The sequence below is a fragment of the Bombina bombina genome, chromosome 7, assembly GCF_027579735.1.
Source record: "Bombina bombina isolate aBomBom1 chromosome 7, aBomBom1.pri, whole genome shotgun sequence".
Taxonomy (NCBI): domain Eukaryota; kingdom Metazoa; phylum Chordata; class Amphibia; order Anura; family Bombinatoridae; genus Bombina; species Bombina bombina.
In genome coordinates, this window is record NC_069505.1 from 495291569 (window position 1) to 495309517 (window position 17949).

General features: G+C 36.1%; 1 protein-coding gene across 2 annotated transcripts in view; it reads right to left on the reverse strand.

Annotated features, from left to right (window-relative positions):
* Nucleotides 1-2068: 2068 nt before the first annotated feature.
* AXL (AXL receptor tyrosine kinase) overlaps nt 2069-17949 on the reverse strand; it is a 114343-nt gene continuing 98462 nt past the window's right edge. For both annotated transcript variants that reach the window (XM_053721645.1, XM_053721644.1), the window contains exons 18-20: nt 11486-11645; nt 10787-10923; nt 2069-5220 (exon numbers count right to left, since the gene is read on the reverse strand). In XM_053721645.1, the coding sequence (XP_053577620.1) occupies nt 4815-5220; nt 10787-10923; nt 11486-11645 (703 nt within the window). In that variant the 3' untranslated portion in view covers nt 2069-4814. The remainder of the gene's footprint in view (nt 5221-10786; nt 10924-11485; nt 11646-17949) is intronic.

Genomic DNA, 17949 nt, shown 5'->3' on the forward strand with positions numbered 1-17949 from the left:
AGTTCCATGGTTTTACCAACCGGCTTACATTTTTCAACCTCAGGTTCTTCTTCCAAGAGTGATCTCAAAGATCATAATCGAACAATCTTATGTGTTTCTGATAGCACCAGCATGGCCTCACAGGTTCTGGTATGCGGACATTGTCCAAATGTCCAGTTGCCAACCTTGGTCTTCCTCTAAGACCAGACCTTTTGTCTCAAGGCCCGTTTTTCCATCCGGATCTCAAATCTCTAAATTTGAAGGCATGGAGATTGAACGCTTAGTCCTTAGTCATAGGTTTCTCTGACTCTGTGATTAACACTATGATACAGGTTTGTAAGCCTGTTTCAAGGAAAATACATCACAAGGTTTGGAAAACCTATATTTCATGGTGTTCCACTCATGATTATTCTTGGCATTCTTTTAGAATTCCTAGGATTCTACAGTTTCTTCAGGATGGTTTGGATAAAGGTTTGTCTGCCAATACTTTGAAAGGACAAATCTCTGCTCTTTCTCTTTTATTTCACAGAAATATTGCTTATCTTCCTGATGTTCACTGTTTCGTACAGGCTTTGACTCGTATCAAACCTGTTATTAAATCTATCTAAATTTGGTAGTAAATACTTTGCAGGTTTCTCATTTTGAGCCTATGCATTCATTAGACATTAAACTACTTTCTTGGAAAGTGTTATTTCTCTTGGCTATCTCTTCTGCTCGAAGATTTTCTGAATTGTCTGCTCTCTCTTGCGAGTCTCCTTATCTGATTTTCCATCAAGATAAAGCTGTTTTGCGGACTTCATTTAAATTTTTGCCTAAAGTTGTGAATTCTTGTGTCCTAATCCTAAGAATACTCTTGAAAGATCTTTACATTCTTTAAAAGTGTTAAGAACTTTGAAATATTTTGTTGATGCTACTAAAGATTTCAGAAATACTTCTAGTCTGTTATTTTTTCTGGTTCCAGAAAAGGTCAGAAAGCCTCTGACATTTCTGTGGCATCTTGGTTGAAACTTCTGATTCACAAAGCTTATTTGGAGGCGGGGCAGTCTCCGCCTCAGAGAATAACAGCTCATTCTACTAGATCAGTTGCCACATCTTGGGTTTTCAAGAATTAAGCTTCAGTTGATCAAATCTGCAAAGCAGTCACTTGGTCATCTTTGCATACCTTTACTAAATTTTACCATTTTTACGTTTTTGCTTCTTCGGAAGCAGCTTTTGGTAGAAAGGTTCTTCAGGAAGCTGTCTCAGTTTGATTCTAGTGCCTATGATTTAAGTTTTCTTATTTTTTAAGAAAACAATTCTTTTTTTGGATTTCTCAGCGGAAATAGCTGTTTTTATTTTATCCCTCCCTCTATAGTTACTCGTGGACTTCCACATCTTGGGTATTATATCCCATAAGTAACTAGCTCGTAGACTCTCGCCACCTACATGAAAGAAAACATAATTTATGTAAGAACTTACCTGATTAATTCATTTCTTTCATGGTGGCGAGAGTCCACGAGACCCACCCATTTTTTAGGATTATGATTTTTTTTATAAACCTCATTATTTATCCTGTTCCTCTTCTTTATGCTTTTACACCTCACTAACTGAGGTATGAGTGAGGTGGGAGGTGTATTTATAGGCATTTGAGGTTCAGGAAACGTTGCCCCCTCCTGGTAGGAATGTATATCCCATCAGTAACTAGCTTGTGGACTCTCGCCACCATGAAAGAAATTAATTTATCAGGTAAGTTCTTACATAAATTACGTTTTTTTTATGAAGGTTGAAAGGTATATGGTATATGGCCATGTATTTGACTGCAAAGGGCTATACATATATTTATATGTGTGTGTCTAAATAATAATTCTATAATAATATTTAATAATGTGTTTTACTGTAATTATTTCTTCACATACAGGAAAATTTTATTGTTCCATGTACCTTTTATTTTTACTAATCCTATATCTACATATAATGCCTATTTTTAATGTATATTTCTTCACAAACCCCCTCCCAAAAACTATTTTATTGATCTACGGAATATTTACCTATAGAGTAATTCCTTCCACTGAAGCATAAAGGGTACAGAAACCACATAGACTGGCATGAATATTTTGACTTAAAAAAAGCATTTATTTGACAGTTTAGGCATTTCTATTTGCAAATGTGTAAAGAAATATATATTTCATATACAAAAAATATGTATTTACATTTGTAAAAAAAACAATAAAAGGAAAGTGATTGTATAGTTTTCAAGCTATTAAAATGATAATATTACTAAAGCTAATAAAAAAAGTGTCTCTTTAGTCCTAACTCTTCCCTTTAAAAGAAAAAAACATCTTTTAGGGATAAAATCATGTTAGTATTTATAATTTGGAATCAGATTATATTATTATTACATAAAAATGTTTGTAAAAACCTTCTGCATGTTTAGGGCAGTTGTGCTTATTGGCACAGTATAAAGATACTCAGTATCATAGTCCTGGCAATATTATTATAAATGAGGGAATACTCAGTATCATCATAGGTCACTGCTTGTTCATTATATAGATACTCAGTATCTCTTCTCAGTAATTTATTTAATAGATACTCAGCATCCTTATACAGTGCAGCATGTTCAAAATGTGTGTATAGATGCATTTGCCATACATTATACAGCACGCACTGCTCGTTGCTAGTAGTGTATAAAATAGATGTTTACTATTATTTCTAGTATCTGACAAAACACATTTTTATGTAGAAAGGTACCACATTATATTGAGTCCCACGGTCAGCAGGTCTTTTGTTTTTCCCCTAAAGGGGTATCAAAGTGCTACTTAAAAAAAGGCTTATTGTGGCCATCTTAAAATATAACTTGTAGGTGACCTTTAGTGGAAAGGTTTTGTATTGCATTGTGTATGTTATAACAACCACTATAAGAAGTCACCTGTGTTAATTTTCAAAATGGCATAGGACATGCTACAAATGACCACATCAAATGAAAGGAAAACTGCTACTAATTTGGTATGATCTTGACGGACATAGCAAAGACAAAGGTGAAATTTCCAATAAGGAATTTCAATTTTAAATAGAAGCATTTTTGCATTACATTTTCATTAGCCAAACTGCTTCTAGTAAAAAGTATTTTACTGTCTCAGTGGCATTCATATATTACTTTGAGTGCCCTGTGCCCCAGCATGTAAACTCTGCACCTTTTCAGAGTGCCAACAGCAGTTTGTATGACACAAATTAAGTCCACACTGATGAAATACATACCACCACTAGCTCTCTGAGTAGTCATGGTGTTTGTATCCTAAAGCTCTAGTCATACATATCATATGTGTGTATGCCACTGTAGTAATTTATTTTACTAGAGACATTTTTGCTAATGGAAGTATATTGTAAAAATGCTTCTTTTTAAAACTAAAATGCAACCATGAACGTTTCAATTTTGACCTCTCTCTATCCCTTTAAAATATTTTGCAAGCTAACAATTCAAAAGAAGAAGTAGAAATGTGTCTTCTAGAAGGGTTTTATGAAACTTTATATATTTTCTTTATAAAGGTTATTAAAGTGCTCCAGTCTGGGAATACATTTGTAGAAATTCACATGGAGGATAATGGCAGTGTCTGGTAGCTGGTTTAGGTAAAGGGAAACGTTACTTGCTGAGTCCCTCAGAATGTAAACTGTGCTTTTGATGTCATGGCTTATGAGGTTGTTTGACCCCTGTTAAAAGATAATGGAAGTATATGGCTTTCTGTTATTCTCCCCCAAATAATTAAGGCAGCTATAGTACATGTTTGTATCTTATATGGCGGCACAGAAAAGTGGTAACCATGGCTCATGGAATTTGTTCCATTCTTCACAAGGTGGCACAGACAGAAGGAAGCAGTAGAGTATAGGGTATGCTGTTTCCCTGTAGGGTGACTAAGGGACATGGACTTTGTCCTGCCCTCTACAGGTTGGCACAATGACACAGACAGGAAGAAGTTATGGTACATGGAGTTTGTTCCTTCAGCCACACAGTGACTTGTGATATGGAGATAAGATAAAAGTACCATTTTAGAGCATGCCCCATGTAAGGGAATGCAATATATTATTGCTATGGCAAAAATGAATTTTATACATCATAGTGCAAACTTGAGTTATGTAATGCATAATGATAATACATAATACTGGTATACAAACATAAAGCAGGGTGCTCTACTACAAAAAAAAAAAAAAATCAAAACTTATAACCATTAAGTTTTTTCTAATGGTAGTTGAATGTATAAATCTCCTTAAAGCAGGTATTATGGTATTAAGTCATTTTGCCTTCAAGCCATTAAAACATATCACTCTCATTAGGAACTATTTGTACCATTAGCTGAACTGAGGCCTGGCATAGGTTTGACTTTGAATCCACCATTTGAATAAGATAGATCTTCTGAACATAATAGATCCAATGGCATATATGTAATGGACAGCATGTCATAGGGTGCCATATGTCATAGTCCTTGGATATGGACTGATTTGTAATTTATGAATGTTCTACATAGTATAGCTAAGTATATAAAAGTAATTTCCGTACCACAATATACATTACTTCGCTACATCATGAAGGGTTATTGGTAGATTTGTCACAAGTCTCTAAGATTGGTCACAAGTCTCTAAAATCATTTTATCAGCCTCCTCATTTTTTTTTAGATTGACATAGTAGGCAAGTAAATAAAAATGATCAAAATGGAAGACCAACGGTTGACTTTACACATGCCTTCAAAATGGAATGGTTTGAGAGTCCATTGACAAAGGTAGTATTTAAAGACAAAACTAGAAGTTCAAAGTTACTGCGCTTCGGAACGCATTGTCAAAATTTAGAACAGGTTTCACACTTGTCATTATCTCTGAGAGATCATAATATCTTCCAAAGTCCCATCATCCAAGGAAGAGCTGAATGGAGGATGTTCCATAAATGCAGTTGCTCCAATGAGTCTACTGGTCTCATGAGCTGGACACATGACATACCGGTTAGAATTTTCAGAGTTGTGGACCTCTGCTGTTACTGATCCAGCCTTTAATAAGATATCATCTCCTCCATCCTTTGCATCAAGACCTCCTACTGCACCCAACTCTCCGTCATCTAAAGAAGGGGAACAGCCATCTTCCATGTTGACATACAAAATCTCTTCAGGATCCTTGGCTGGTGGCAGGTTCTTCAGTATTTTCTCCAGTTCCAAGTGCAAACTCTCAAATGTTGGACGGTCTTTGGAGTTTAGATGCCAACAGCTGGACATGAGTTCGTACCTAAAAAAAACATTAAAATAGATCATTATATATTATAATAACTTAATGTTACTATATCTCACACATTATAGTATAACTTTCTTCCCAGCAACCCATTTTGATAACAACTGAATTACTAATTAATTAATTAATTTATATAGTTACATTTAAAGGTACATTAAATTCATAGCACACCTCTGCAATTAAGCATGACACTGCAGAAGATATATTTTAAAATAACTGAACTCATTAATTTTGTTAGCTCAATTTACAAGGGATTGCCGCATAAAAATTTAGTGGAATACATTTCTCTGATTTCCTTTGGTATGGGAAATTAGGGACAGATGTCATTGAGAAACACCAGTTGTTTTTTTTGTTTACAGCAAAAACAGGCAAAGTAAATAATGAATGTATATTGCTTTCACGCCTGTGCCTGGGATAGGACCCAGGTCTCCTGGTTTGCAGTCTTGTGGGGGTTTTTCTTAACCTCTGGAGGGCTTAGGCTGATATCTGGAGACCTGCCTGCCAACTGTAGGTGTTTAAGCCTGCTTCCCTAGCCACTCCCTGTCCTGACTTTGAGCATATCATTGTTCAGTCCTTTGCCTGTTAGTTCTGTGACCTGCTGACTGCTTTCCTGATTTTGACTCAGCCTGTTCTCATTTTTATGTCTTTGGATTGGCTTTTGTTTTGAAGCCTGGAAGGACTGATTTTTGTTAACCTGACCCCTTTGCTTTGATCTAGACTCCGCCTCTGCCTCCTGAATGTATGCTGTTTCTGCTCATTTGGTTTTGAGCCTGGCTTACCCTGATTGTTTTGATTTTTGGGGTTTTGGCCTCTGAATCAAAGCAAATGTCTTAGTAGAAGATTTTTCCAAGTCCTTTGCAGTCAGATAAGGTTCTACTTGAGCTACCATACTATTGTAGGTTGTGGGGTTTCATTGACTGACCCATTCATGAAGACAATAGAACAAATAGAGGATATGCTCCTAAAGTTTCTCAAACTTAGCTATTCCCTAAAATGTAACAAATACTCCTCAATAAGTTACAAAAAATATAAATGCAATAAAAACAGAATAGGGAAAGCGCTAAATGAATAGCAGATTGAGAGTTAAAGTAAAACTATTCAAACAATAAATGTATATGGTGCAAATGATTTTACTAATTTAAAAATGCTGATATAAGCAATGAATAAAATTACATATCAATCAATGGAATAACATATTGATCAATGTAATATTGAAAGGGCAGTAGCAATAAAATGAAAATGAAGCTATATAAATTTATCTTTCTTGCTGCAAAAGTCCCAATAACATTTGGATAATAAAAAAGAAAAGATAAAATTTTACTGCAGTGGATTTATAAGTGTAATACCTCTTTTGTACAAAAAGAGTTAAATTCTCTGAATCATAGTGCGGATGATCCTTGATTCACAACTGCCAGGAAGTTGGCGTCGTCCGTGTGAACTTCTGTGTCATGTGACTATGAGCATGTGACACAATCCGGATCTCTGATAGGTGGGTGTAGTCAGTTTCACAGCTTCGGTCTAAACTATTGACCAACTCCGGTACAAAAGCTTTGTAACAAGACCTTTGATCCTGTGAAGGTTTGTTAGTCACGTAGAAGTGATGCATGCTATTGATGTATAAGTAATCAATCCAAAACAGCTCCTCAGCGAGTTTTCTCCCACAATGGTAGCTCTCCAGTGGGGTCGCTCCACTGGTGGATATTTTCAATGGTAACAGTGGTAGTTATAACAGACAACTGTAAACAATCTACACATTGGTCGGGGTGGCCTTTATCAAGATCCAGAATTTTAGCCTTTAGTTGTGGGTAGGTAGTCTGCAAAGGCCTCCTCTTCAAGGTCGTAATAAGCTTTTTGTGCTTCTCCAAGGAGGAAAGGAGCAATAATTCCTGCCTACTGGTTTGGAGGCCAGGCTTCACGGGTGGAGATAAGGAAACTTTGGGTGTAGATTGCAGCATCCGCTGCTTAATAAATCTACCCCTTAGTGGTGATTGCGAGCAAGCTCTAAATTTTAATAATTTTATAACAAGGACATATTTTGCATTACTTTTCCTTTTACTGCTCAAATAGCATTTTTAAAGTAAATAGCAGTTTAATAACAGAAAACAGTAAAAAAAAAAAAAAAAAACTTTTAAAACATAACCAATGACAAAGATAATAAGATGGTCAGATATACAATGTCCAATCAGATAACACAAAGGTCCATATGGCCTCAAATAAACCGTTAGTCTTCCTCTTTTCTTTTTGCTGCTCTATGAGATAAGTATTACTTTATTTGATGAGCAAATAAAAATTGTTTTACTTTTGCTGTGTATATATATATATATTTATTGTGTTGTAAACAATTTAAAACACTCCAGCAGGTAAAATGAATCATTGGGAACAATTTTTGGGTGAACTGTCCCTTTAAATCTACCCTGAAAGCTGAAAGCCCTAGACCTGACCTCCCTCACTGTTCTCATTTAACTCCTGAAATTGATACTAATATATTAAAATTTATTGAAGATTTTTTTTTTTTTATATTAAGAGAGGTCCTGACAGATATCTTAAATCTTGTCAGGGCAAATTATTAGATTTATTAGGCTCAATCACCAAATTATTTGAGCTCTCTGAAGAAGTGATTTTATATTATTCCCTTTTAGACCCTTATATTATGAGGGAATGGGTTTATTTAATGGGTGATGCTAATAAGGCCATGGCTAGGCAAAGAAGACGTTTTGTTCTTAAACACATTGACCCTAAAATAGCTCATTTTGCCCCAACTGAAATGAGTCCTAAGGCTAATGGTTTACTTTTGGTGGAATCTGGATTAAAGAAATTAAACAGTTAAGTTAATGAATTTAATTCATTATATAAAATTGAACTTAATACAAAGAAAATCTTCTATCAACTGTATAAAAATTTTGATAGGGCCGGGAAAGGGATGCACTAAGACTATGAATTCTTCAATTTTCTATCCTTATTTTCTAAACAACCTAAATTCGGTGTGGTTTCTTGTCTAAAATATAGAACTCCTTTAAGAACTTTTAATTCTAAACAACTCTTAATTTCTTACTCTCCTCCTTATTTACCTGTCACAACTTCTTCTATTAGTGCTGCAGACTGGTCTGTTCACACCATTTTTTATCAATTTTATTTTAAACCTTCTATTCTACACCATCTGGCATCTTAATTTATATTGCTTTAAACTTGCAAACTATTGGCTAGATTACGAGTCTTGCGTTAGCCTTAAAAAGCAGCGTTGAGAGGTCCCAATGCTGCTTTTTAACGCCCACTGGTATTACGAGTCTTGCAGGTACAGGTGTACCGCTCACTTTTTTTTGGGGCGACTCGACAATACCGCAAATCCACTTACACCAATTGCGTATCCTATATTTTCAATGGGATTTTCCTAACGCCGGTATTACGAGTCTTCCTCAAAGTGAGCGGTACACCCTCTACCTCCAAGGCTCCTAACGCATTTGAAAGTCAGTAGTTAAGAGTTTTATGGGCTAATGCCGTAGTATAAAACTCTTAACTAAAGTGATAAAAAGTACAATCACACCCATAAACTACCTCTTAACCCCTAAACCGAGGCCCCCCCACATCGCAAACACTAAAATAAAATTTTGAACCCCTAATCTGCCAAACCGGACATTGCCGCAACTTTAATAAATGTATTAACCCCTATACCGCCGCACTCCAACCTTGCAAACACTAGTTAAATTTTATTAACCCCTAATCTGCCGTCCCTAACATCGCCGACACCTACCTACATTTATTAACCCCTAATCTGCCGCCCACAATGTCGCCACCACTATATTAAATTTATTAACCCCTAAACCTAAGTCTAACCCTAACACCTCCCTAACTTAAATATAATTTAAATAAATCCAAATAAAATTACTTTTATTAACTAAATTATTCCTATTTAAAACTAAATACTTACCTATAAAATAAACCCTAAGATAGCGCTAGCTTAGGGTTTATTTATTTTTACAGGCAACTTTGTATTTATTTTAACTAGGTAGAATAGTTATTAAATAGTTAGGAGCTTGATAAATCGGCCCCTTAGAGTGAAGTTTGTTGTTGATTTCAGATAAAAATCTCAGCATAAACATCACTCTATCCAACTGCTAAAAACAAACATACTCCACTAACCCTTTTAACCAATTTGGTATTTCAGTGATTGGCATTGTTTTTTGTGAATTCCAAGTGCTGTTGCGAAAAATGGAGATCAAATCTCTTGTAAGTTAACAATGTTGGCTGTGTTTGACTGAGAAAGATCACTTTGTAAAAAAATGGGGGGGGGACGGAAATATTGGAAATGACCCCTATGTCCCTGGTTTTACACTCCTCATTTAAAGTTCACATAATAAAATTATTATACAATTATTTGAATTTTTTCACAAATAGATTTTTAGTGCCACTCTCATATTTTCTTCAGTTCTGTCTCACTGCCATCTTGCTTTAATGGGGTATTGAGAGCCAGTAATCCATTGGGATTTTGACTCTTTATTGAATTGCTCAGTATGTATTCTCTACCCTTCTCATGTATGTTACTGTATTCTGCCCCAGTGATTGCGCTCCTTGACCATTTTGCTGTCTAGATGCCACACGTGTATTTTACCAGTACTGCATCGTCATTTGCAGGTTCAGCAGATTCCATAAGATTAATTATCCTTATTACTGACAATTGGAGGATCTGTACTCCTGGCCTTATGTCTAATCACATCATCATTCTCAGTTTTTCTGTACACCCTAAACATCATTGCCGCAATATAACCTGCCATTTTCTGTCCTAGCTTTAATATTCAATTCTAAAACTCATCTTTTATCAATCAAATTTTTAAAAATATCCCTGTTTACCCAATATTTACATTCTGTTTTCCAATTTATTTGCTTTCTTTTGCCTCATAACACCTGAAATGTTTAGCTTACATATACCTTACAAAATATCTTGTCCCTCTACAATCTGACTTCAAAGTGTATACTCAATTAAATTGGCACTCACAAAATGAAAGATGTTCTCAATAGAAACTTATCACTCGTTTTAAGCCTAGACCTCTTTATTGCTTTTGCTCTTTTAATTCTCTGTTTTGACCTTGGTAACACAACCATGTTTTAAATCATATTTCTTCACCACCCCCTTAATATCACATCTGGTACATATCAAGCTTCAATCCTGGGTAAGTCCTATTTTCAATCTATACTTTATTACCAACAAATATAAAAAGATTATTTGAGCCTCAGTTCCATTCTTGGTCACAGTTTACAGGCCCACTAGTATGTCATAGTTTCTGCTTTGGAGTTACACTAGAATCCTCTATCCATCCACATATTTAGTCACTTTTCAAATATTGTATTGTTCATCTATGGAGCCTCCCAAAAACCAATTGCTTACAGATATCACATACAGCACATTGATTAAGCCTTATTTTTAATCTCTACAATGCTTTCTAATTATTACCATTAAGATAAAAATGTCTGTTAATGCATTAAAAGTAACAATAACTTGATTATGTTCCCTTGGTTATTACAACTATTAGGATTTGTTGTGAATATTGGATGTTAGTTTGAAACTTACAGTCCATCCAGACAGTCTGGAGGTTGCTTCAGTCGGTTCCCTTGTCTCAGGTAGTCATAGATTTCACTGTTTTCCACCCCAGGGTAAGGAGTCTGTCCACGTGTAGCAATCTCCCACATGGTGACACCAAAGGACCACTGGGATAAGTAAAAAAGAATAGTATAGCAAATAACTGAATGAGAATGAACACACAATATTTACAGGTATTGGTGTACATTCTTAGCTCATGACAATATATTTAAGTCACTTTGCACTACTGAGATGGAAGTATTGTATTGGAAGAGATGCCTATGTTGTAAGAGTGCAATTTGCCAAAACAGATAAGAAAAGCAGGTAGAAGGGGCAACTGCATTTTTTTTCTGTCCATTAGAAGAGTCTTATGAAGGAAGGAACATTTTCATCTGGTGCTGGATCTGTAAAACTAGTGTTGTGTGCCATCTATCAACCCATAAAAGTGGAATCCCTGTCTTCTTTGTTTGTCATAGAAACATTAATACATGTGAAGTCAGTTTATGAGTGTTGTTTTATTTGCCCATCTCTTGATAGCAGACTACCTACATTTCTAGAATATGGTATGAACAGGTCATCCTGTGAGAGCCTTGCTCTATCTAAAGGTTTCTACAAATAAAAAAAAGGAACATTGTTCCACATATCTAACTGAGCCCAAATAGAGGTATTTAACAATATCATATCTCTTACCACATCGCTCTTGGTGGTATACACTCTATCTGCCAGGCTCTCTATTGCAATCCATTTCACTGGCATTTTGGCAATCCGCCCTTGTCGGTAATAATCTCCATTGTAGATTTTTTTAGACAAGCCAAAGTCCGCGACACAGACGTTCATATTCTCATTTAGCCTAGAGGGCCAGAAATAGTTGTGAGTGATGAAGAAAGGAAGACAAATGATAAGGAAGAGATAAAAAAGACACAAATAGTAAGAAGAGACAAAAATGTTAGAAGAACGTAAAACAATTAGGTGGTTAATTTAAAATTAGTAAAACTGAAAACAAATTCTGTTTCCCATCCAATTTTGTAGTCTTACACCCCCTGTCCCTTATGGACTTTTACTTACAACCATCACTTTTATGACCTAATGGTTTGATACAGCCCCTGTTCTATTTCCAAAGATCTGCCAAATATTCTATTTAATATTTAGCCTCTCTGACTTTTTATCTGTCAATTTAAAAAAAACAAATAAACTCCTCAGTATCTTACCCTGATATGGTAATTTTCATTCTAATATGGACATCCTCTCTCTCATCAAATCCTGATAATTCAATTTTACCTTCCAATTTATCTGGTTTATTTTTATTCCACTTTTCTAAATGTTGTCATTCTAAATTTCCTGCCCCTTTATCTTATGAATCTTCCTCTGCATCCCTTCATCTGGTTATTCTCCATTTCCCCTCCTCCTGCCTCCATCAAGTAATGGTCTCTTTTCGTCATTCTCCCTATTACTCTACCTGAGTTGATTCTCTTTCCAAATAATATGATTTTTCTCCCTGTTCATCTTCCTAATCTGGTTATTATCACTCCCATTCCCCGATTTTCTTATTCTCACCCTCTCCTCTTCTTTAGGGCCTGATATTCAAAACCTCTCCACTCAGGTGAAATATTTTAAAATGATCCTCCAGCACTGTGAGATCCCTGGTGAAATTTTCAAAGGGCATATTTTGCTCCAGGGGGCAATTTCTGCAATTCTGTGAAGGAGATACAAGCTCAGTGCAATAGAGCACTGCATAACATCAGAGGTCTGCTGAATTTATACTTTGTCCTTTGTATTTTATGTCACTTTACACTTCAGATTAACTTTTATTACATTTAAACTTTGCACTTTCTATTTTATGTTTTATTTGTATACAGCAGTTTTTAGGATTGCGATTTTAAAAATACTGATTATGCTTTGACAGTTTCTGTGTAACTTTAACAAATTAGGATCATACTTTGTATATTTATGTGTATCTTTTACAAATTACATTGCACTATGCATTTCTTCTATTTACATTTCAATTGAAAAACTGTTAGTTTCCCAGAGAGCTTCATTACTTTTTATTGGCCAGATTATCAAGCTTTCTCTAGTTTGGAGAGAGATTATTGAGAATACTTCACAGTGGTAAACTCACTGAATTTTCTAAGAAAACGGGAGGAAACTGGATGTACCATAGATGAGAGATGCCTTCTATAGAAAGCAATAAAGCTCTCTGGGATACAAAATTTCCCATGGGGCAGAGAAGGTAACAGAACCTCTGGGGCTTATATATAGGCTCAGTTTGCATGAATCACAAATTAAGCTGAAATGTTTTAACTTCAATGTAACTTTCTTTTGTTTATATTTTAGTATATATTTACTTTTCTGTTAGTTAAAATAGGTGTATTGAAAATTTTGAGCAAACTTCACATGCTGGCGAGATAAACCAGTGAGACCTGCTTGTGTAAATTGCTTACTTATGGGTCGATTTATCAAGCTGTTGTAGACAGGTGCGCACCCCCTTTACGACGCAGCTTGCCTCTGGCGGGCTGAATTCTGCTGCCGGAATTCAGCATTTCACACGAGCGCTACTTTGTGCTTGTGCGCAAGCCCACGCACAGCCAATAACGTGCGGGCAGGAACTGTCAATCTCCCCGGTTGGACGAGACCGGGGAGATTGAAATTCGCTTAAGTGGCGAAAGGTTAGGGAAGCAGTGGTCTGATGACCGCTGCTTGTTAAATACGGACTGCAGGTTCTCTTGTGAGAACCTGCCGTCGTAGGGGGTCAAAGGCTGGCGAAAGCCTTTGATAAATTGACCAGAAAATTTCACAACTGGCAGAGGTTTCAGACATACCCTTGGAAATCCCCTGTTCAGTCCAGGGAACTTCCCTGTCCCTCCCACTTTCTGAATCAGTTTTATTTTGAAATGTAGCAAATACAAAATGCATGTAATTTGTAAAAGCTACAAAGAAACTTACAAAACATAATCAGAATTTGTAAATTCACTGCTAGAGCTAAATATAAATGTATTAACCCATTCACTACCGGGAATATCAGAGAAAAACTTGCCAAAAATACCGTAGAAGTTTTAGCATAATTGCTATCACTCCATTTAAATAGAAATAGAGCCTTGTTTATATATAATTTTTTAAGTAGACAACCCAAGGTATTGATATAGACACATTTTGGTATATTTCATGGCACCATTTCCCTGCCAAATACGATCATATTAAAAAAAAAAAAATTAGCATTTCACAAACGTTGGGTTTCCCACTGTGCAATCATGACACAAATGATTGTAAAAGCTTCTCTGGGATCCCCTTTGTTCAGAAATAGCAGACATGCATAGCTTTGCCTTTGGTTTTTGGTAATTAGAAGGTCGCTAATTGCAGCTGCGCACCCCAGTTCTGAAATTAACAGCAGTGAAGGAGTTAATTAATTAGCTAATTAGGGAAATACTATATTAATGTAGGTATTCCCATCCTACCTGACACCTCCCACCTTCATGATCCGCTCCCAAATAGCTCTCTTACTCCCCCACCCACACTCATCCCAACCAGTCTGCCAGTATGCAGTTTATGGCTTTTTTTTTATTTTTTTTTATTATTATTTTTCTGCACTGTAGTGACCCCCCTCAAGCCTTACACCTCACTAATTCCTCCCAAACAGCTCTCTAACCCTTTCACCTCCCACTAGTGACAGCCAGTACCTAATTTGTGAGGGGGGGGGATTAATTCATATATTTTTGTTATTTTTTTCTGTAGAGTAGTGCAATCATTATGTAGGGTGTCCGCAACTCCCCTCCCATTTCACCCCTTTTTTGTAGTGCAGTGACCTATCCCTCTCCCATCAAAACATTTTTCTGTATGTAGAGTCCCTCCCACTCCCTCTGTCACTGTCTGTAACGATCAGGCATCTGCCTTCATATGGTAACAGGTGTGGTTTGTTATCATATGAAGAGAGATGCCTGCAGCTCAGGAACAGCGGCTCTCTGTCATTTTACAGCTGTGACGGCTGGAGCTTCCTGAAGTTGAGACAAATATACTATTATAGTTATTGCATATGATAGGTAATGTATCCCCTGACGTATAAAACATCAGTTTGGGTTAAGGGGTTAAAAGAGAAAGTGCAAAACTTAAATGCAATAATACTAAAAGGACCCAATCTGAAATGTAAAGTGATATAAAATACAAAGCACAAAGTGTAAGTGTAACAAAACTCTCATATCATACATATATTGCAGAGGGCTTGTCTCTCCTTCACATACAGAAATTAGAGAGATCTCACAATGCTGAAGAGTTCCGCTCGTTTACCTTTGAATATTGAGTGAGTTTAGCCACTGTGAAGTCTGAACTGCAATTTCTCTCCAAGCTTTTCTTTTCCACTGATCTGGTCACTCCTTCTGCATAATCTGGTCATTCTCCCTCTCCTTTCTCCTTTGCGCAATTCTTGGTGGTCAATTTATCAAAGCGTCAATCTCTGCATTCGCCGGCGTCAATATGCTCGCCAGACATCGCTGACGCAGATCTGAATACGATCACCTTATTTATCAAAAAAGCCGTCAAAAATATGCGCGTCAAGTACGGTGCGAAGAGCCTCAGACTGTTGTTAACTAACAGTCATCAATGTCGCGGTTATTCAGGTTTTTCCAAACTTTATTTATACCATTTCAATGTAACAAGCACATTTCTCTAAAGCTAATCTTTTATTTTTCAACTGTTAAAAAAAGTTAAGAAAGTTATTTTTATATTTATTTGTTATACAAAAAAATCTGTTATATGATACTTTCACATAAATTAATGTGTATTTGTATTTCTAGAAGTCATGATATGCTTTTAGCTCATTTTTTTTTTAATAAATGATTATTGATGCTCGAATTTGTACATATATTTTTGCACATATATATATATATATATATATATATATATATATATATATATATGTGTGTGTGTGTGTGTGTTATGTCAGAAATCTTCTTCAAACATATTTACATGTCCCTAAATCCTTTTTTTGTTCTAAACAATGTTGTCTTTCATATCTCTGTGTTTATTTATACCACTAAATCCTCAAGGATCTGTTCTGGGTCCTCTACTCTTCTCCATTTATACTTCTTCTCTGGGTAAACTTATCAACAATTATGGCTTTAAATATCACCACTATGCTGATGACACCCAGATCTACTTCTCCACCTCTGCTCTCTCTCCCTCTGTCCTTTCTCATGTCAGCGACTGCTTATCTGGTATTTCTTCCTGGATAGCCTCTCACCACCTAAAGATTAACATGTCCAAGACTGAGCTCCTTCTTACCCCCCCTCAAGCTTTACGCCGACTTCTGACTTCTCTATCCCTGTTGACGGCATCAACATTTCCCCATCGCCCCAAGTACACTACCTCGGAGTTACACTATACTCAAATCTATCCTTCGTCCCCCATATCCAATCGCTTTCAACATCCTGCCGCAACCATCTACTCAATATTTCCAAGGTTCAAACTTTTCTGAGCGCTAACACCACAAAGCTAATAATCCACTCACTTGTTATTTCCCGACTTGACTATTGGCCTTCCTCTTTCCCGCCTCTCCCCCCTTCATGCCATTCTAAATGCCTCTGCCGGGCTAATCCACCTTTCCCGTCGCTCTGTATCTGCTGCACCTCTCTGCGAGTCCCTTCATTGGCTCCCCATTCAGAGCAGAATTAAATTCAAAATTCTTACCCTTACATACAAAGCTCTCACCAACGCCGCTCCCCTTTACCTATCCTCTCTAATAAACAAGTATACTCCAGCCCGTCCACTAAGATCCAACAATGACTTGCTCCTTGCATCCGCAACTATCACCTCTTCTCATGCTAGACTGCAGGACTTCTGTCGTGCAGCACCTACCCTCTGGAACACTCCCTCATGCTGTCAGGCTTTGCCCTAATCTTTCTTCATTTAAATGCTCCCTGAAGACTTTTCTGTTCAGAGAAGCCTACCACCCAACTCAATAATAAATTAATTTCACTTACCTAACAACATTTCCCTCATCTAACTCTGCATTAACATCTTTCTCAATCTTGCAGTCCTCTCCACCTGTTTCTCAACCTCCTACCCTTCTAGATTGTAAGTTACCACGGGAATAGGGCCCTCAATTCCTCCTGTATGTGTTTGTAAATTTTGTCCTGTCTCCTACAAGTTTTTTTATCATTCTTTTATCTAAATGAATTGTATCCATGGACAGTGCTGCAGAATATATTGGCGCTTCATAAATAAAGTAATAATAGTGTAAAATTATTATTATTCTGAACAGGAATAATTGCAAATATAACATGTAATCAGTGTATCATATGTATTTATTTGCAATCAATGGATATTTTAAGAGCCGGACAGTTTTCTCTCTGTACCTGTGTAACCCCTCCTGATTGCAATCTATTTTTAAAAACCACCCCTTCAAAAGGTGTTATAAAATAGGCTGGCATATAAGATGACATTTCTAACTGAAAAAGAAAGAGAAAGAAGAAATACACTGAAAATAGCATGACAGTAAAGAGATGATTTTAATTTCTGCTGTATCTGAATCATGACAGTTTAATGTTAGGTGGGCTATCCGTTTGAGCTATCATCTTAAGATTATATTGAATCAAACATCAATTCGATTTTTAAAATCCTTGTCTAAAATATTACACTGTGTGTCCTAATGCCAGCATCAATGTTTATCTTTAATTCTAAATTCACTTATACATACTTTCAAAGTATAAAATACACAATGTAACAAATGGCACTTACAAGTTCTGATGAGTGATCAATGACACAGGTATCGAGCAATTTGATTCGTTAGTGATAGTTTAAAATGTGTATTTGAATCAGATTGGCTGATGTCACAAATCATGTGATTATGCATATTCCAATCAAAAGTGGTTGAAAAATTCACTAGTGTGTGGGTTGTTTAGGAGTTTGCGTCATAATTGGTGTGAAAAGTGTTGCGTCAAAATTGGTGCAAAGTGGAGAGTGTGACTTGTATTACATAGCTTAAAACATGGTGCACATAGATTTTTACCAAAAAATAAAAAGGAAGTTAGCTATATTATGTTGTGTATTTATTTCTTTTTTATCTCTATATCTATCAGTGCGACAAGTTTGGGGCAAAACTTTTCAACAAATTTGTAAAAATAATATTGTCCCCTTGCTTTGTAATGAGACAAATTTGTAGCATAATC